Source organism: Cottoperca gobio, chromosome 7, assembly GCF_900634415.1.
Source record: "Cottoperca gobio chromosome 7, fCotGob3.1, whole genome shotgun sequence".
Taxonomy (NCBI): Eukaryota; Metazoa; Chordata; class Actinopteri; order Perciformes; family Bovichtidae; genus Cottoperca; species Cottoperca gobio.
This window is the reverse complement of record NC_041361.1, coordinates 14868176-14890107: the sequence shown is the minus strand read 5'-3', so window position 1 is coordinate 14890107 and position 21932 is coordinate 14868176. Positions and strand designations below refer to the sequence as shown.

General features: G+C 41.0%; 1 protein-coding gene across 1 annotated transcript; it reads right to left on the bottom strand.

Annotated features, from left to right (window-relative positions):
* Nucleotides 1–423: 423 nt before the first annotated feature.
* gnas (GNAS complex locus) lies at nucleotides 424–21056 on the bottom strand. Its single transcript, XM_029435506.1, has 12 exons — nucleotides 19398–21056; nucleotides 15418–15490; nucleotides 11588–11642; nucleotides 11351–11470; nucleotides 7786–7883; nucleotides 4702–4756; nucleotides 4147–4220; nucleotides 3901–3959; nucleotides 3684–3804; nucleotides 3283–3413; nucleotides 2455–2522; nucleotides 424–1918 (listed from the first exon to the last, which is right to left on the bottom strand). The coding sequence occupies exons 1-12, from the start codon at nucleotides 19534–19536 to the stop codon at nucleotides 1772–1774; spliced, it is 1140 nt and encodes a 379-aa protein (XP_029291366.1). The 5' UTR covers nucleotides 19537–21056; the 3' UTR covers nucleotides 424–1771.
* Between the last annotated feature and the right edge of the window lie 876 nt (nucleotides 21057–21932).

Here is a 21932-nt window from a genome sequence, read left to right as displayed (position 1 = left end):
AGAGAACAGCAGAGAGAGAGAGCGTGAGAGAGAGGACGGAGAGCCGGAGGAGAGAGAGAGACAAAGAGAGAGAGAGATACATAGCTAGAGAGAGAGAGCGAGAGATAGAGAGAGAGAGGGAGGCTTGGAGTTAGGAGGGGATTGGCCAAGCTATACAGCGCAGTATGACACCCACTTTAGCTCATTACACACGTACAGTCGTGATCAAGGCACAGGGATCTTCTAAAAGTTATTTTTTTCAATAAAGTTGTACAAAATAATACATTTTACAGTCTGTACAAGAATAATAGTTCAGCAGTAATGTGAAGACAGACATACAAAGGAGCAAGAGGTCGGGGAGGGAGGAGAGAAGAGGAAAGATGGAGGAATGGCAGAGAGGTGTTTGACCACACGAGAAAAAAAAGAAAAGAAATTAGTGTCCTGTTTGTTGTTGTTCTTTTTTAATATTCCAGGATTATTATATTTTATTTTCTCTTAAAACAAAAGAGCACTGCCAGGAAGGTAGAAGTGCAGATGAAGGTGATGGTGAGGACGAGGAGTGAGGGAGAAATTGAAGGGGGGAGGGGGAGTAAAATCATCAGAGGAGAAAGAACAGGCGTGAAAAAAGGGAGAGAACGACAGAGACAGAGAGAGTAAAGATAAAGAAAGAGAGCGCACATGGCACAATGGCACAAAAGTCTACACAGACAAAAACAGCTGTGGAGACAGTAAAACAGGGTCAATCATGACAAGATGAGAGTTCTCTTCAACTTATATGGTACTGTACTGTAGAAGGATGCTTTTATTTTGCCCTCCGTTAGTTAAGCTCCATAAAAGTTATTTTTTTGTTTCTTTTTGTTTTAAACTCAATGTGTCCTCCGCACGCTTTGCTCCACTACCAACAAGGCAAAGTCAGGTGGCAAAACAGTTCTGTGGAGAAGTCGAAGGACTGTCTTCTCTTGTCAAACGTGTCTAGACTCCATCAGAGAAATTCACATCGTAGTCTATCCTGTTTTTGTGAACCCCTGCCCCCCTGCTGCCTCGACTGATCACAAAACACCCCTGGTCCACTTAGTCTGCGCAGTCACTTAATCTCAAAGCACGGTGCCAGGATAAATCAGCCGACAGCTCAACCAGCCTGTTGTGCAGTCCAGTAAAAAGCATGTGTGATGCGTTTCTGTGTGAGAGCAGATCCGGTGGTCGGATTTATGGATGTGTGTAAGTGATAGGAAGGATTTGAGTCCTGAGCACAGTGCTTTTTTTGTTAGATACAGTGTTCAGCTGATCTGTTGTGACATGTCTATTCTCCATTTGCAGTAATTCAAGAGTCATCTCTTTCCCAGTTGCACTGAAGTAGCAGCTCGCTCAGTTTTCATCCCGACCTCAACAAGAGGGAATCTCACAATCCCCTCACTGCAGGAAGTACAGTCCAGACTGGGCCGCTCTGGGCTTCTAGAAAGGTGAGGGTAACGTGTATGAGGGGTCGATATATGATGTTGAGAGCTGGGACTATGCTGGGCTCAGAGTCTGTTTAGGCGTTAGCCCCTAAAACTCTTCCATCAAAATAGCTCTGTCTACTGCAGGTATGGAGTTTGCATCAGGGGAAGTTCTAGGTTCAGGGTGTGTTTACTGTAAGTGTGTGTGTGTGTGTGTGTGTGGTTGTGGTTGTGTGCGTGTGCGTGTGTGTTTTGGCCCCTGTTCCTTCACAAGAGCTCGCACCCTCCTGTGTAAGAGGGGAGTTCAGAGACTCAGGGTTCAGGGTTTTTCATAGTCCGATGTGTTTTTTCTCCCATCACAACAGCTCGTACTGCCGCAGGTGCATCCGCTGGATGATGTCTCGACAGTCGTTGAAGACACGGCGGATGTTTTCCGTGTCGACGGCGCAGGTGAAGTGGGGGTAACAGTAGTGCCTCCCGTCCCCGCTTGCTGTGCTGATCCTCTGTAGATGGAGAAAGGAAAAAGTGAGAAACTACATCACCAACTATACGACAAACATGACAGTTTCTGATTGACTGGTGAGGTTTTCTCCAGGAGCACTTCAAAATAGATGATGTAAAGCAAACAAGTACAGTGCACAGACGCATTAATGGTCATACCATATTAAGCCAATAGAATTGTCAACAACTCCCATGAAACTGACTCAACACTTTCCAACCCTGTCTGTGTCTCAGCTCATTGGTTCTTCCTGTAGATACTTTAAAATAAACATGTCACAACAAATTTAAAGTTTCATAAAAAAAGTCAAATTGTTTCCTAAAATGATTGACAGCAGCAGGTCTGTGCGATAAATGAAAGATTTTGAGGTATATAGTAGAGAGATAAGATAGTATCAGACTATTATAACAATACTTGTTAAAGGCATCAGTTTATTGTTATTAGTTAACAATAACAAACAATATACACTGTTACCAGACTTGCCTTTTACAGTTTGCATATTACAAAGCACAAAAATAAACCTATGCCTGTTGCACTCACCAGGAATTCATCTCTTATGAAGTACTTTGCCCTTGTAACACGCGGATCTTCTCCAGGCTCTGGTGTCGCTGAAAGAGGAGAAAGAAACCACATTTCTTATGACATAAAGTCCTCCAGGTGGGGGCTGTGCAAACATGAAAGATCATACAACAACCAGCATGGAAACTGGCTTTTTCGGGCATTCAGTAGTAAGCAGGTATACATTATGATGAGAGTAATTATGTAAAAAGTTAATTAGTAAGTAAATAACTCTCAAAGTCAAGGATGTCCTCTTGTGGTCAATGAGGCTAGATGCACTGTCTCTCACAGATCTAGTTTTTTGGAGAAATAGCAAGTTTGTGCTGGTATTTGCACAGCTGTTTTAATGTGGAGAAAAACAAAAGAAAAGAGCGTGACTTCACACAAAACGCAGAACTATCCCCGTGTGTTGGTGTATCCCTGTAGAAGCACAGGGCTGTTTCTGCATGCTCAGGAAACTATCATTGCGACGAGCAAGGGATTTTAAAAAAACTGGGGCATGTTTGGCACAGGTGCTGTAAAACTGGGACATTTTTCAGAGACAAGTTTCCAGCTGGGACTCTTTGAGGCAGTGTGGGGAGTCTGGTCACCCTACTTTACAAACAATAATTAGATAACGTCCTGAAATAAAGACGCCGTTTCAAAAGGAGATATTTACAAGGTGAAAGAGACCAGCTGTATTTGTACAGCTACTGCTATGAACAGTGTTGCTGAGCATTAATGGTGAACTACGTTCACACCTCCCTGTTAATGTATGTCTGAGGTCAGAAAGTGTCTGGAAGTAATAACAACTGTGGTGCTACTGCTCACCATCATCAGGTGTGGTGTAGCGAGCAAATTCAGGAAAGTATTCCTCGATTTTGGACTTCCCTGCCAGCACCTTCTCTGCTAGCAGGTCCTGTTTATTTAGGAACAAGATGACAGAAATGGTCCGTAGCCACCTGAAGACAACAAAACAGCATGAACTTCACACACAAACTGTGTCTGTGTGAAGAGACACAAGAAGAAAACATTTCTCTGAGACTTCAAGTACATTTAGCTGATAACACTTAAAGAAGTAAGGTTTTAAATGCAGGACTTTTACTTGTAGTGGGGTATTTTCACAGTGTGGTATGGGTACTTTTATTTCTGTAAAGGATCGGAGTATTTCTTCCACTTCACTTCTACAGAGGGACAGAAAACATGCAGATGTTGCATCTGTGGGTCTTCACCTGTTGTTCCAGATGTTCTTGAAGAGGTTGAGGGCCTCCTGTAAACGGTTGGTCTGATTGTCCTCTCTGATCACCATGTTGTAACTGCTACTGGCCACCACGAAGATGATGGCTGTTACATCTGAGGATAAGAGGCGCGGGGATAGATCAGACACAGTGAGAGGCAAAAGACTTGAGCTGAGCGATGTGAGAGGAGGCAGAAACCATCACAAGTTACCGTTAAAGCACTGAATCCATTTCCGGCGTTCGTCTCTTTGACCGCCAACATCAAACATACTGTGTGGATCAAACAAGAGGTTAACAGGTGAAATACTGCCATCGTGTGGAGAAACGGTACATAAATTCTCATTTGTTTATATCCTGAGTCACTGTACATGTTTAACACTGACAAATACTGAAAATGTGTAGTGATTGTAATAAACATTTATAATTTCACTGCCCTTTTCTTTAGATTTTTACTCACTGGAAATTAACTTTGTCCACTTGGAATCTCGTCTCAAAGATGCCTGAAGTCAGAACTCTGCACCGCAGCAAATCCTGGCGAAACAAACAACAGAAATTGTAACAAAAAGGTTCCTCAGATCATAATGAGTGATTACTGGAGCGAGCTTTACATTCTGCAAAATGGTTTCCGTGCCCTGGACTTATTTTCTAGATCAGGGTGAAAAACTGGGAGAAACTGGGACACGAGATGTTTTTATTTGCTGCTGCTTTCTACGCTTTGCATAGGGCAACCTGGGACATAAGATTCATCTTTGATGTTTTGGAAAATAACGTAAAATGTGTGATAATAACAGTGAAGAAGCTGGTATACTCCAGGTCAAACATTTCAACTGAAAACAAATGCACCAATTACATCAAGATCCAACTCCGCTCCTTTCTACTCTCAAACATGGGTGTGCACTATTAAATATGAGTAAAGGTTATTAGGTGCTCATTATTAACCGTTATAGACTTAAGTTATACGGTATAATGCGATAACATTATTTTCACTTTGTGGTGGCAGAGATTCACCCACCTGATCTGTAGGAGTGTAGTCATTCTGTTTCACAATCTCAATCTTGTCTAGAAAGCTGAAGAGAGAGAAGAAAAAAGCACAAGTAAGAACAACGTTACGGAGATAAGATTACTGATTGTGGTCTCATTGTAGAAGACTTGTACAGATGTGCTCAGGCACAACAATCAGTAACCAACAACTAAAAGAACAGTTTCCAAACATGACGGAGCACTTTTCTGCAGCGAGCATCATCTCTTCAACAGCCTGTCCCAACATTTAAAAAGTTTGATTAACCCATTTGTGCCCATAACTGAAAGTGTGTGAATGTCCTTTGGTGGAAGTGCTCTGTGGGCTTGCCTCAGCACAAATCTGAAGAAATCTTCAAAATGAGTCAAATCTTTTTTTCTTATTATGTAGTATTTATTTGTGGGCCCTTGGAGGGAACTACTGTGTTTTCTATATATTCCATTATATTATAGGAACAAACTGTCGTCCTGCGTTCCCAAAGACTTAAGGGTGTTAAGAAAATACATAATACATACATATCAAAAGATGTGCAAACATATGTAGTGTAAACATGTGATCAAAAATGTTGTTGTACCGTTTGATACTTGCCCAAAGTATGTTCCTAACCAGATTTCAAAACTTCAGAACAAATGTTGTGGCATTTCTCCTTATCATACTAAATATAGTCTTTGGGTACAAATGAGTTAAATAAAATGATAACTCATACACATCAGCTGGGATATCATATGAAGTGCAGCAGTTGTTTTCTGCATGCATCCTTAGATACAAAATGTTCAACATACGACTGACACTTTCCATTCAAACTGACATAAATGATATTGTGATTTGTCGGTCGGGGCATCCTGCTCATTCAAGAGCCAGGAAAACACTAAAGCACTGGTCCAATGTCAAAACGCAGCTGCACGTGGAATAAACATACTTAAGAGTGATCAAGCAGAGCACACGCGTGTCCAAAAGAAATTCCAGACTTGTTTTTCTTCACTTATGTAAGTATTGCTCTTCTACACAAGCAAACGCAGAGAGCAGTGTGTGGCACTATTATTCCTTTAATGCGCTTTTCTACTGACAAAATGGTTTAACTGAAGTTATTAAGTGGGAGAAGTTAGGCCATGTGCAGCGTCTGCCATTTATTCAAATCTCCCGGTCCATTTCACCTTTTAATGTCCAAAGAAACATCAGACTGGTCAAAACAATCCTAATGTGTGCAATGTACTGAGCGTGCACGAGAAAGTGCATGTGAAAGAAGGAAAGACACCGAGGGGGAGAGGAGGACGGAGAATGAAAGCGCTGTGGCGTCCGTCTGACATTACAGAGCAGATTTCAAAAATAGCTCCCCAGCGCCCTGGCCTCCAGCGTGGTAACCATGGAGACCCAACCACAGACGCTATTAATAGTCTATCAGCTCCCAATCTAGTGCGACCGGACTGAAAGAAGACAGACAGACAGATGGAGATGGAGAAAAGAAGAATAAGAAAGCAAGAGCAGGTTGAGCTTGTCTGTTTTTATGCTGAATGTGTGAGCGAGAGGAGGGAGGGAACAAAAGTCTGGACTGTACCATCTCAACCACCTGAGGGAGAAACGGGAGGGAGAGAGCCTCCTCGTGTTTACTTTCAAAAACACCAAAACAACCTAAATTCTAAATTAAACGTACAAAATATTCAACCAAGTGTGATTTACTGGTGAAAAGCAGTTCAGGCTGCAGGATCGTAGTGCACAGCTCAGCAGGGATAGTATCCTCCTCACACAACACCCCTTCTCCTCCTCTAAACATCCTGTGATCTGTAGATGACTCAGCCTCGGCCATGTTTGCTCCCAAACACTGCAAACTGCTGTTACATGAAATATATTCTACTATTTTACCTGCCTTTGCTGTGGAAATGGTAACGAGACACTCAACTCTGAGCTGTGAACACATTTAAGATGCCTTGTGCAAGCTATACAAAAATACATGTGTATCATTTAGAGATGACAATGAAAAGGTTTTGTTTTGGAGACTATACAGGGTGAAAGATGCTTTGGGAAAAAGCCAGGCAGAGAACAGAAATCAGTGTTGGCCGTATATAAATAACACATACTGTCAACTGCATGTAGTTAAAACTGTATCTGACAAAATGTCCGTCCGTTGAACGTGCACATCAATAAAGAAACTGTTTAGTGGCTCCTGCACATAAGAGACACAGCAGCCGTCTGAGATTTACAAATGTTTGAGAATGTTATTTTACAAACTGACTCCAATATTGGTTGGACAAGCAAAGATGTCTGCGCATTGCCCTAATATCCGCCAGTCAGTTTATACAGGAAGGAAATATAGAACACGGTGAAAATGGATTCAGGTCAGCTTGTTCACTGTAAAATAACCTCACAATAACATTAAGTCACATCTCTGAAGTTACTAAAGGACACAAAGCTCTGCAGTCTTACAGCTGCCACTAGATGTTACTGAAGAACAGAATCCGATAGCACCTTTATGAACTGTACATCTAAGAATGTATCTAGTAAAATACACAACACATCACTGTAAAGCTGTCTGAAAGTTAACGTCAGGCATGTTTGTGGTATTTAATCTGCATAATGACTTCTCCTTTTGAGAACTGTAAAAGTAGAACTGTAAAATCTGGTTTCCAGGAACAGGAATCCGGATGATGCGACTTCCTTTTTACCTTTAATGCTAGAACGGGTGGTTTTTCTGAAACCTGAACAAAAGGCTCCTGTTTTAATCATTTACAGGAATTACTTCACAAAATGTATCAGCAGAGCCATGTTTGCCAATAATACAACCTTCCACTTTGTCAATAATTGGTTTAAAAGTGGTTAAGTTTCCACACGGTGTAACTGAACATCACAGAAGGGCCAGCTGGGCTTCACCTGGTTCACTTGTAATCTGAGCCGAGTGAACGAAAACAAACCAATTTTAAAAACACAATAATGAATCCTTTAAGGAGAAAATAATCATTAATCGTAACCCTAAATCCAATATTACATCACCGCCAACTACAAACCTCAACACCCTTCTGAAGCTTCGTAAATATTCTAATTTAAAATGAGCAATTAGTACAGGCGCACCACGTCGTTACTTACTATTGTGCACAGTCGATTAGCTGGTACTCGTTGGACCTCTCGAAGCACGCCCTGACCCCCTCATCCTGCCACAGTGTCTTAGCATGGTCGTAAAACTCCTGAGGAGGAAACAGAAATACATTAATGACGACTGTCGGTCACAGAAGAGCAACATATTCATTCTTAATGTGTGTGTTTGGTCAAAAACACACTCAGTTTTCAAAGAAGGAAAGTGTTCCTAAAAGTAGGAGACATTTTGTATTATTGGCTGTGCATCTTACACCACATGACGGTGAGAAGAAAGAAAGGAGGACAGGGACGTGCGTCGTCCATGATGCGTGTCCCAGGGCACCGGGCACTCAGCGTTTTTGTTGACACGACATGCAGTCTACGTTGTGCCTAGGCGATGCCTGTGTACAGGTCTGGAAAGGTAAATAGTGGTGGAGGGAAAGAGACGCCTCACTATACACAGGCACTATAGACTCATTTACATCCTGGGACACTGCATGGGTTACCCACTTCACTTCTTCTGGCATTCTTTGTACTGACAGGTGGCCTCTGTACATTTCATTTCAATGATGTTGTAAAGTTGTTGAACACACAGTGATCCAGGTGCACACGTGAGCAGGTAACTTGCTCATTAACTTCTAACAACAAACAGAATGTGCCACATATGTCAACAGCACCATAAAAGAGACTCAGTATAACTGTGGGACCCAAACTGCTCCCAATTAAAAGGGAGTTCTTAAAACATACAGCGGTAGATATTTAGAGAGAGTTTTAAGGGCCGAGCATGAAATGGAATTAGGCCTTTGTGTGTGCATTAACTCAAATAAATAATCAATTAATTAACTTGACATTTAAAAAATAGTTTTAGGTACATTTAGGTCATTTATCAAGCAAAATTGCAAAAAACAAATTGGGATTTGCTGCTTTTCTTGTTTTGTTTTATGATTGCACATCAGGAGATTATTTACAAACAGGTATGTGGATGTAAAGAAACAGATAAAGTGCAGGCTAACTAGAGTGACTCAGCAGTGTGTTGTATGCGTAGGGCTGTTCAAACGAATTAACAGGAACCTTGTGGTTTATGTGTCCATGAACTTTCCTGATTCAGGTCAAACACAGGCTACTTCCTTGTTCCAGAGTGGGAATATCTGTCTATATAAGTCTGTCCCTGTCCCAGTCTCTCACACACACACACACACACACACACACACACACACACACACACACACACACACACACACACACACACACACACACACACACACACACACACACACACACACACACACACACACACACACACACACGCAGAATACACTTTCGCTATCCTGCTTTATAACTTGGAAACTATGCTGTGCTCGTCAAGTAAAGCCAAACAGCAACCGCAAACAAATAATTGCTTCCCAACAGTGCAGCATGAGTGGAATTCCTGGCGCAGCCGAGTGATTTAGTGGTTAAAGAGCGCACCCAGCAGAGGAAAACTCACAGATTTGATTTCTGAAACAGCTGATGTGTCTTAAGGAAGTGTTGCAGAGTAAGACATTCATTTGCCGTCTGCTCTCTCATTATAAATTATTATTATTATTATTATTATTATTATTATTATTATTATTATTATTATTATTATTATTATAAGACTTGAGTGTTGGTGCCACCATGTAAATAAATCAATGTATCTCGTGAATTGACTTACATACTGTACATGTGCTGCCCTCAACTTTGTCTGATCTATATTTCTGTACTGTTGATCATAAGTGAAGTGAAAGTTCAAATGAAGGTGTCAAATGTCAATCATAGCCACTGGGATGTGAAACTATTTGTGTGTGTGAGTGTGTACATATTGTGGGCCAGAGATGAAACCATTAAAAAGTAGCAGACTATCCAACAGACGTTTACAATCTGTGTAGATACATTTTTACATTTGCCTTCATTTTGACATAAGAGATTTAGCTATTGTGGTTAAACCTTTGAGTTATATAAAACCTGTTTGGTCGTACGAACACACATCCAAGTCTCTGCATGACTGCATTTCTAAATTGAACCTGGTGTGTTAGTTGCATTTCGGTCAATGCGCACGTTATATACATCCAAATGACTCCTCATAAGGAGAAGAAGCAATAACAGAACCACTGGAGCTGGGAAGCAACAAGTGTCTTGCTCAAGGACACTTCAGCAGGGTTGATGTGTGTGCCTGCTTTGGTAGGACAGCTGACCCTGTTTGATGCAGGTCGTCATCTATGACTGTGTGGAAAGAAACAAGGAAATGTTTCCTACATAATCAAAATCATACATTAAACAGAAGCTGTTGGGTTGATCAGGTCGTTACGCCAATGAATGCATTGATTAGCAGGCTAGTCAAAATACCCATCTTCTCATAACACGTGGACGCTATTAACATGAACTCTGTGCCTCCAAACAATGAAGGACAAGGCCAGTGTTTTTATGTGTTTTAGCTCATTTACTTTAAATCACAACATTACGGCTGAGTGCAGCAACAGGGTTTCTAAGACATTTGAATTCAGATCCTATTTTAGGATTATCATTGTTTCTATTCATTTCCTATCAATCAGTTCAAAAACAAACAAAATGATCAATGTGGAAATGTAGTTCGAGCACAGATTAAAGTGTTCCTTAAAAACAAACAAACGGAGGTTGTGAAAACACTGCTCAGCTGATGCCTCTCAAGTCTCCCGTTTGTGCCACACCGGCAGACTGTTCAAATTAATCCACACTTTCATCTGCATTCAAACACATGTCAGAAGTTTGAACAATGTGTGATGAGATTTATTCTGGTCAATGTTAGGAATCACCTTGTTCAAGCATGTTTCAAGATTTGGCTTTCATATTATTTTCTGAAATCAGAGGTTGCCAGGAGCTTAGTTAAAAAGATATAATACGGTTAGTGATAAATGGGCTAAACATTAAAAAAAACACTCTCTAATTAATAAGCAAACGTATGTGTCAAGTTGCTCCAAAATTCAATCATGTACAGTACAAGGGGGACCTGTGGTGTAAGTCTTAATATTTGATCATAATTTGGTAAGACAGAATCTCCATGACGACATAAACTCATCATATAGTCATATAGTGGCAGGATGTTAAAAGAAAATGAATTCCCATTACTACACCTTGTATTTATATGTGAGACTTAGTAAATTGAAAAGTGAATTAAGCCCGGCCCCGCAGGTGGCTGTGGAGAAACAGTGAGAGTCCCAGACTCCACGGTTTAGTCTCATGGCTCGGACAATTAGTTATGTCCCACTGAGAATATAAAACTCACACAGACGTTACCCATCAGGTCATTAGTAAACCTCTGTGTTTGTTACCCGTGTCAGGGGATTATCACCTGGGATGTTGGGACTATTACCGACCATGTGCACCTGTTGCTAATGTATCATACTGGCCACGGCTATACTTTAGCCATCCAGCCCACTTTTGGGGGGGAAAAACAAAAAGGGTGAAATATTCGTTAAAATATTCAAATTCATTGCAAAACTACACGCATAAACAACTACTGTAAAAAAATGGTGTGAAAGGTGTGTGTGTGTGTGCGTGTGTGTGATATTGTACTACTCACAGATGGAAACTCAAAGTCCTTCTGGCTGACGAGGTTGAGGATGTATTCGATCCGGTACTGGTTCTGTGGGCACGCCAACCGCACCGGCGGTGCCAGGGTGCTCATAGCTGTTACTATGGTCTATCACAAACACAACACAACACAAAATACCTTTAAGTGCGGCGGACAGAGAGACGGAACATGCTGAGGAATTTTGAACGAAGCATCTAGAGCTATTCTGGGGTTTTCACCACTTACCTCAATGGCTTCTTTAATATTATTCTTGATGTCGTGAATTTTCTGCTTTTTCTCTCTGAAACAGACACAGAGTCAGTGACAATCGTGTTATTGATGCACAACAGTAACACAGACTTAAGAGTTTCTTCATTGCTACAGTTCTTTATTATTTCACTACCATAAAGTTCAGGAAGAGCCTCTTTAATTTATCAATGACTTATGATTTTGTCTGTACACAGTATTAGCTTTTATGCAGATTTTCTCCCATGAAAACTACAATAATCACAAAAATAAGATAAAACTGTTTGTGGAAATAGCTGTTTAAATGCAGTAAGTAATACAAATATTAAAAGATATAGACATAAATCTGAAAGAATCTGATAATTACAGCACAAGAACTGTCTGTCACAAATGTCAGTCTAAAACAGGGACACTACAAACTGTCTGAGCAGCTTATAACCGGCCATCATAGATAGCATGCTCTTATTTTAAACACAAACAAGGGTTTAGTTAGCAAGTATTATCTTAGTGAAGTTAAAAAAAGGACAGGGAAGGAGTTCCATGTTACCGTGACATGGCAGACTACAGTGAGCTGCATTGAGTTTGTTTTTGATCTGGGAAGGGTAAATAGACCTTCATTGGCACGCGTGGCAGAGAAATTATGTCTGTCTGCTGTTTGTACAAGACATTTGGACTCTCTGTGACAGAACTGTTTCTATTAAAAGGCAACCAGAGAGCCAGACTATCTTTCACCTTGAGCCTGCCAGGACAACAGCGCATCGTGTTTACAATAGTTCTATGTCAATGACAAAGGGCGAGATGGGCCCCTTTGTTTTGTGCCAGTTTTTACTTTTCACCAGGGACAAACTGACGTAAATGTCGCTCACAAATGCACCCCCCTATATTTGAACAGGCTGCAGGTTGCCCACATGGGGGAGCTGTTTTGTTACGGTCAACAAGCTCTACACATGGCAATTTGTGCCTCTTTTATACAAGGAAAGCAATTGCAGTAGCAGTTAGACATGTCAATATCGCCACCTGCAGTCAAAGACACTCAAGTAGCAAGAGACTCTTCGTCAAGCGCGCACACACACACACACACACACACAGCTTTCATAGATATCTATCACAACATTTGCTCTCTATCAGATGCGACAATAACATCAACATTAAAAAAATATTATTATAATTACTAGAAACTGCACTTTTGAAAAGAGGAATGCCAAGAACAAAATCCACAAATTTGGTATACAAAGGCTTGATTTACACTGTTCCACTTTTCCCCGTTTTTATGGAATGGACCGAAAAATACACGTAGACTTACAATACAATTACGACAAACTATACTATTTGCGTAATACTTGTTGACAAACGGTAATGGAAAGAGACAGAGAGAAAAGAAGGGGGTAAGACAACCTGATAGTCACAAGGTGGTGGTGTGTGAGTGCGCTCCAATCATGAGAGTACGACTGCATGCCTGTGTGTGGTGAGAGTGGAGAAGACATGACACAACATGCTTCAGTGACGACGTCTGGTGATACATTAAGGTGGATAAATGCAGATGACAGGTACTGGGGCTGAAATCAATATCACAATAATTAAAATGTTGTGATATTACTCAATGTGTCAGGATATGGATTTGTCTACAAAATCAAAATAATCTAATTTATGTTCATTGTCTCGAAGCACCAGTGTCCCATGAACGCACAAATAATGGCACGGCAACTTCAGACATTGCTGGTTGATAAATTCTTGCTTTGAGCTTCGACAGAGGACTAGCGATTAATGTATTGGTTTTATTTTCAGTTAACTAATCAATCATTTAGTCAATACAATGGCAAGAAATAGTCCCATCACAGGATAGAAGATGAAAAAAGAAAGAAAGAAAGAAAGCAAGGCAATTTAGATTGTTTAATAGTGACACATTTTTATAGTGGCCAAACCGTGGAATCACAACTTCCGGGTCCATCACGTGTTACCATTGAGCCCAAAAAGAGTTTTTCCCAAAGACTTGCATTGGGAAAGAGATTTCTGTAAATCAGCAGATAAATGTTCTTGAAATAAATCAAACGTACAAACACTTTAATAGCCCTCATTTAAAATCATTATGTCTTAAAAGTTGTAAGACTCACTAATAACAGAATTGAGAGTGTGGGCGAGCTGAGAGCTGGCGGTTGGGAGGAGGGGTTAAAGGCAACTTTCATAGGAATGAACGGGGCCCCGCCTCAACGCTGTATCCAGCTCTCTTTATAGATCCATGAGGTTTTTTTTATAGATTCTTTTCAGCGATAAAAAAAACAACAACTGTCCCACACATTTGCAGTCCTCAGCTCTTGACCACTTAACAGCTCTGGTGATGAGGCTGGCAGTTAAATGCCTCGTCCAACAGCAGTTTAGTCATAGTTGAGAAGAATAGAGAGGGCTGACTCAGTCATTCATAAAAATGTCTTAAATCAGGCCAGCAATTGGAACCAGCAGTCTTCCGGTCACAAGCCAATTACTCTGACCCGTAGGTTACCACAACACTCAATCCATTCACCCAAAATCTTTTATCACAGGCGTTACTGAACTCTTTCAGTCCCACATCAGTAAACGTATGTCCTGCCTCAGGATCCAGGCTTATTAAAACATATTACTATGCTTGTCATGTGAAGACCCACAAGCAACTGGCTTGTTGTTTAGGTTTTTAGCAAATCTTCAAAAAACAAAAAGGTGATTTATTGTTATGAACTTAAAAGATGAAATCTGACTTCACATTCAAAGTAGAACAGTCAGGCAGATACAAACGGAGCGTCATATATGAAGTTTACTACACATAAAAGGAAAACAAAAAAGGAGCCATACATGGCTTGGTAAACAAAAAGAAATCAACCAGATAATCCACGCAATGTCACATATCGGAAATGGAAGTGATGATGCCCGTATGTGTTTGCACACACACACACACACACACACACACACACACACACACACACACACACACACACACACACACACACACACACACACACACACACACACACACACACACACACACACACACACACACACACACACACACACACACACACACACACACACACACACACACACACACGTGCTGATTTTCTAGTCTTTCCTTGCAAAGACGCTTCCATCCCCATCACAATCACCAGACCAATACACGCCGAGACACTGACACACTCGCACACAAATGAAACTTTCCATTTGGCTTATTGAAACAAGCACAAGTCAGGGATGTGATCCGGAAACCAAAAGAAATACTTGAGAACTGCGTTTCTAGAGAGTAAATTAAAGAACTGAAAATGAAAAAGATTGACAAATCAATGAAAGTGAAAAGCAGGAGAACGTTTAGTTCGGACAGTAAGCTGGGAGTCTTCTAATGTCACAGAATATCTGGAAAAGTTATTCCAGATGCTTGTGTGTTTAAAAACTGTACTAAAATTTGAGCTCAATTAATTCAGTATTAAATATTCTCTTTACTGAGGTGAGACAGTACTGACATCTGGATTAACTTTACATGGAGCTGCTAGATGGATTAGCTCAATAGCCACTTTTAGTCAAAACAATCACAAGTGTCAGTCCTCCCTACCTGCCAATATTGACACATCTTATTTTATACATAACTTCAAAGCTCCAGGCTCCATTTCTGCATTGCAGTCTGACTAGGCTACTACACTGTCTTTTCAAAATAAAAGCACAGGTCTTTCTCATTGTAAAGGCTCCTCCAAAAAGGTGGCCGTCCGTATATTGCAATGCTGGGCCAATTGTTCAATATTTCAACAGACTTTGGATACAAGGCTCGTGTTCAGCTACTTTAGCTAGTAGGCCTTTACTCATGTCATGCTTACTCTGCATTGAATCCGTTGACATGTAGGATCCTCATCTGTTTCACTATGGTGCTCTTTCCTGACTCTCCAGCTCCTGAAAAAGAGAAAGAGAAAGAGGAAAATTAGGAATCTGTTGACGTGTGAAACAAAACACACACACACACACAGTGTTGGGATATAGACCACACACACACACATTTGTCTGAAATGTCCCTTTGCCGTATGTGTACAGTAGTATACTGTATGTGGATACAAGCACTATACCTCACTAAAAAGGTTTTTGGATGTTCATAAGCCGTTTTGTTTGGGCTGTGACTTATTATGCCCTGCAGGAAGCTTTCAATGAAGAAACAGCAAATTTCATACATGACTGTGACGTTATCTGGGAAAACTTGGAGGAGAAGCAAGGACAGTGCTGCATGGTCATGGCTGAAATAATAAACTGTATTATTCCACTAGATACTGTGATCACAATCACAAGATTACATTTTTAGACCGGATGATGACTGCCTTTAGACTTTAGCTTTACAAAAGCATGTTTAAACATTTCCCTTCAAAAGCAGGTGTTGTAGTGTTAAATTAATTAAAACAACTCCTCATAGGTCTTTATGTCCTGTAAGGAAAACAAACACCGTTCATTTCTGTGGTATTTGGCTGTCAATAAATAGTAAATGGCAAAAATTATCAAACTGATGCTGCTAAAAAGCATTATGAGAGAATAGTTTAGTGTTGCTAGCAAACTCACATCTCTGTCTGTAATGCTGCCACGCCTGCAGTATGTTCAACTGCATGAAGGGCGAGCAGCTTAAAGCTCAACAAGTTGCAGCTTTCACACGGCCCGATGCCTTTCCTGCCTCAGACCTTAAACATCTCTTCATTCAGCCTTCTACTCCTCTCTATCTTCATTTTATCTTTACAGCTGAAGTGAAGATTAACAATGACTCATAACTTTCCCTGAATCAAATACCTTTTATTTTAAGCAAGGGATCCAAATACTCTGTACAGGTTTTATAGAATAAAAAATAAAGTAGTGAAAAATGCAATAATCTGCAAAAATATAAATCGTAACCGGACATTTAAGCTAATATTGAGTCTTTTTCTTACAAGTGAAGAAAGTGAGCGATTTATTTTATACACGTTAATACTCCCTTTTTATTATTGCTCTTTTAAACCATTTAAAATCCCTTTTTCTAAATAACCTTTTATCATCTTCCATTCTTGTTTTAGGTATGCAACATCTGTCCAGGGACTACAAATGGGCTTTCAGCTAACTCTGTACATTAATACACACTGTTGTAAATGTACCAGTGTACCCGTTAAATAAACCAATAAATAAAATAAGACATTTAAAAACCTAAATGTAGAAGCTTATACAAAGTCCTTGTACCACCTTGTGTCTCATTTCAAGATTGGGCATGTTGGTGGCTCAGCAAGCTACAGCACATGAGCTCAAAACATCATGCTCTTAAATCTGACTGATGACCTCATGTCACAATGTCACTTCTCCTCTTTCTCTCCCATCTCCCTGTCTTTTCCCACACTGCATGATGAAGCAGAAACCACACAGCATCTTGCAAAATACCTGCAAGAAAGTAAAGCAAAATTGTGTAGCTTGTCCGTCTTGTGTACGAGAAACCATTTTGGGTTGCACGTTGGAAGAACACGCACTCAATCAAGTGTGGTATTGAACCTGAATCTTTTTGAGTACCAGAACTGTGACCATAGTACAAATGTCCACGCAAGGCAGCATGTTAAAAGATATTTTCAGCCTTTAAAATATTTGCGCAAAGTTATTGTACAGTTGCAAGGAATCCTAAAACACTGATGCATTTGAGAAGTTGGGCTGGGTTATGTGCTGCTAAGCAAACCAATGGCAAAAGTAGAGTTTTTGAATGCTACAAGAGGAACCGGACCATCAGTGGTATGGCTGCATGTATGCTACTGAAAGAGTCATACTTCCAAAATAACAAATTCAAAAATCTGCCTGTAACTCTCATCCAACATGATACAGATCAGGTACAGAGAGACAGAGGTGATGAAAGAACACTCATGTGTTATGATGTTAGCAGCTAGCATGGTGCTGGTATATCTGGTCCACTCTGAAGGATCTAGAACTTTAATGACACGTTTCCTGATAACATCAGTGGTAAATTAATCTATTCTGAACCAGAGACATGGAAATACATCAGAGTATCAAGTTACCACTGTAACGCAGACACAGGTGTTAACTGTGCAATAGGTCAGAGAAAAAGTCAGGAATGTAAAGATGCAAAAGTGTTAAGTTTAATAACTGTCACATCACCATATAAAAAACATTGCCGGAGCGTTGAGCACATAGCATTGTCTCTTTGATTTGCATAAAGTGTTGTTATCTTGCATTAGAAGTGCACTCAATTCAAATACTTGCAATGATTTGACCAAAAAGTTCACCTCAATTGTGGATTGTCACACAAATGCATGGCTAATAAAACATCTAACTGAATCTTGGGTCAGATTAGGTAAAATAAATATAAAAGATAAATAAAATGTCTGATTAAGAGATAGAGCCCAATAGGTCGATTTTGGTTAGAATGTTACCTGAAGGTCGTCATATCTTTGGTATGGAGAGTCTGTAAAAGTGTTTAAATTGACTTAAAAGAACTGCGACCCCTCAATACAACACATAGTGTCATCTCTCCTTTTCACTTTCTTCAAAGTGAAACAACTTTGCCAACAGGAGCCACAAACTCATTAACACTTTAATTAGGTGATCCATTTAATCCAATGTTAGTTGTAGTTGTAGTCGCAGGTCACAATTATACTGAGCAACATAATCCAATGATCAACAACTTCAGCCGGGTGGACAGACACACTGCAAACAGATGGCCAACATTTGTGTGTCACCTACAATTAACATAAAGATTAACTGACCATGTTTCGCTTCCTTAGTGCCACTTTCACAGCTAGATTCTTTATGTAAGAATATGGATTGTACTCACTCAGATATATCTTTTCCCAACATTGATACAAACCAAGCACGAGGCCTGGCAGACCGTTTTTCAGCTGCACAGGGTTTGAATTAAGATGCTTAATTTGTCTTTGTTCACTGTTAAAACATATCACCCAAAATAAGCAGAATCACAGATCTGCGATGAAGTCAAACAAATAGATTATATAAATGAGAGGCGACTAACTTTATGGCAGACATCTTTGTTTTGGTTTTCATGTGGGTCCTGTCCTTCTGCTTTCCTAAAGTCACCACAACTTCCTCCCCAACATAAATACAGGCGTGTCGCACAATACTCGCCCTCGCTGTAATCAAATATTATGATTTTGACAAAGAGCACCACAGCTTCCTGGTGGTAAGCCTGCAAATGGACATACGAGGAGGGTGCAGGAGAGAGCACGGCGGGGAAAGTTGTCTCTTATGTAATGTAGAGACCCAGCCCACCTCCAGTTCACTCACACACACCTCTACATTAGAGAGTCTCACTGTCCCATTGTCTTAAGACACTGTTTGGGCTACACACCCACAAACTGTATAGTAACTAGTGTTAGTTTAACTTTTCAGGCCTACATGCATGGCAGAAAATATAGTCCCAAACTAATGCAGCTGAAAAAGGATAGGTTCTGTTGACATGCATAAATTAACTATAAATGACGATAACCCCCAGTTGTTATTGATGCGAGTGGTTGTTTCTCCTATGATGACCACTGACAGCAGTTTACCCACCTTACACCTCTACATCACTCTATACTCTCAAATCAACCTGCTACTGCATGTGTTGGTAGTGGTAGACTGTCAATTTGACAACAACATTCTGAAAACCCAGCACAGTGCTGCATTTTCAGCCTTATGCAATGGCAAAGTCACACTGTTGACAATGTTTCCCAAAACAACATCCCAGAAGGTTATGCAGGGAGGAAGCAGAGCCTCAACTGTGCACACTGAGGACTTGCCTGTAAAGCTGCAAGCATAGAAAACATAGCATATATAAAACAAATAAAAAAATCAAACTCACCTAAAAGTAGTAGTCTGTGTGTTGCTCTGTATATCTGCTTGTCTTTTTGGAGCTGCTTCTCTATCTTTTTGTTGGCTTCTCTTTGTGCCTTCTCCTCATTTCTCTGGTCTTCGGTCTTACTGTTGCCCAAACAACCCATCTTCCCGCAAGAAAAAAGAAAAAAGGGGGTCCAGGGGAGGAGGTGGAAGAAGAAGTGGAGGTGGAGAGGGTATGTAGAAAGAAAAATAAATAAACTAAACTAGTCTAGATCCCTCGTTTGACATGCGGATTTGGCAGCAATGTCAACCACATTTACACCGTTTAACGTCCCTGGCCTGCTCCAAAAACTGTCCGTGGTGCAGCCCTGTAGAAATTATGTGTCCATAACGCGTATGTTGCTGTCAGAGAAAGGGCAGGATACTGTTGCTGACGACACCGAGGCCGCCTTCTCAGTTTGCTGAATCCTGCTCGGGCTTTTCCTCCTTCACATGCAGTACAGTTTTTGTTTTGTTCTCCCCACTCTCTCCCCCCGTCGACTGTGTAACGTTAACAATTATATTCCACAACGTCTGTTAAGACACCAAAAATCGGGGTTTCACCTCGAACAGAGGCAGAATAATGAGCCTAATTTGCATCTCCAAAAGCCCGGGTCTTGCGTCTCACTGCTGCCCGTGACAAGGAGCCGAACTCGGCGTGTCCGAAAACCTCGCTCGTGCTGTGGCGCGGCTCGTTTCCACGTCTCCTTTCATGATAAACATTTCCATAGGTGTACACTTATACTGTATCTATTTCTCTGTCTCCCCGACGGCTGTCTTGGTCGGGGGGCCCAGCAGGACAGGAGGAAGGAAAACAATATTTACACTTAAACGAGCTACATGTGTGATATTCTCATTGCTTCCGTCGTCATCCGGCTCATTTTCATTCGCTGCATCAAATCAACCCGAAACAGCTCCAAACTCACTGCGGTTGTCTTTTCGGCTGGATTCCCCGATTTGTCCTCCTTATTTGTGATGGCTGTTCCTTGCTGTGTTTTCTCCTGCAAAGGGCCTTCTCTCTCTCCCTGCCCCTCGCTTTTGTTGCTGAAATGTGTTATCAGCCCCTCACATCACCACCGAGCCTCCAAAACTGCGCACCGATACTTTATTTTTTTAATTCCCAGCTCGGCTCCGATGAACCCCTCCAAGGAAAAAAATCATTTAAGAAAAAAAAAAAGAAAAAAGAAAACGTGACCAAGATGTGAAAATCCCTCGATTTTGTATCCACGTTTCTTGCAGGTGAAAAAGCAACCCCCGCTGTCAGGCTCAGTTTGTATAGCCTACATAAGACCTATATGTACACACATACACACTCTCATACAAACATATATATTCCTCTTGAATCCGAGGTGGGTAAATAGGCTACAGGCTTGAGACTGCATGTGCATTTACATTCACAAAAAAATAGGACGCGGGGTTGTTGTAGCAGCACATTCCCACCGCGAAGGCCGCTCCCCTCCTGGCCGCTGGTCGTGGAAGGTGAAAGACAGGAATAACCAATTCTTGGAGGTTATTATTTTCTCCCTTTCTCTCTCTCCGAGAATAGTAGCTTACATTGAGGAGATAGACAGCGCTGAAGAGAGACGGGGTGGGGCCACACAGCGCTCATTGAACCCTGGGAAGGAAGGACCGAGAGAGGAGGAGAGGAGAGGCCGCTTCGCCTCGTCACGTGGCCCGGGCGCGGAGCAGCGTCAGCGGCGCGGCTCTGCGGAGAAAACGGCGCCCTCTTCAAAGAAATCGACCGCACACGGTTTGAAGGGTGGGAGTCAAAGAGTACAGCTGCGGGGCCAGGGGGCTGCCAGGGGGCTGCCAGAGCTATACATATCCACTATAGTAGATATCCACAAGAGAAAATTGTGATATTGATGACAAATTAGCTTTTTCTATGTTTCTCAAGTGATCATGATTGAAAACACAAGTCTGTTTTGCTGTTTTTACAAATATGGGTGATATCAAGGAACTTTTAATGACGTCTGAATATTTTATTTCCAGTTGTAGTAGTATATGTCTGTATAATGTGTTTGTTTGAAGCATCATCAATACACAATCTAATAATAACATCAACCATAATACATGTCACCTTTAATTAAAAACAAGCATTAAACAAACATTGGTCTTTTATATCTAATTTGGTAACAGGATTCATAAGTAAATATCATGGGGCCACATTTGCCCATCCAGCTTTCTGTCATTCAACACCCAGCATGTTTTAGGTGAGAGCCTGGGCCCGTTTATTACAAGGCAACACAATCAGAAGAACACATTTCCACCTAGGTGTGTGCTCCATACGTTTCCAATTTATATAACCTGCATGTCTTTGGACTGAGGGAGGAAACAGGAGCAGCTGAAGGAAACCCATTGATACCGAGAGGACATGCAAACTGCACACAGTAAGTAACTGAACCCAGGAGTTCATACTGTGTGGGCACTTGAAGGCATTGCTGTGCATGCACAATATACTGACTGGTTAACAATAATACCAGTTTAATATGTTAACAGGTACATCTATGCCAATAGCATA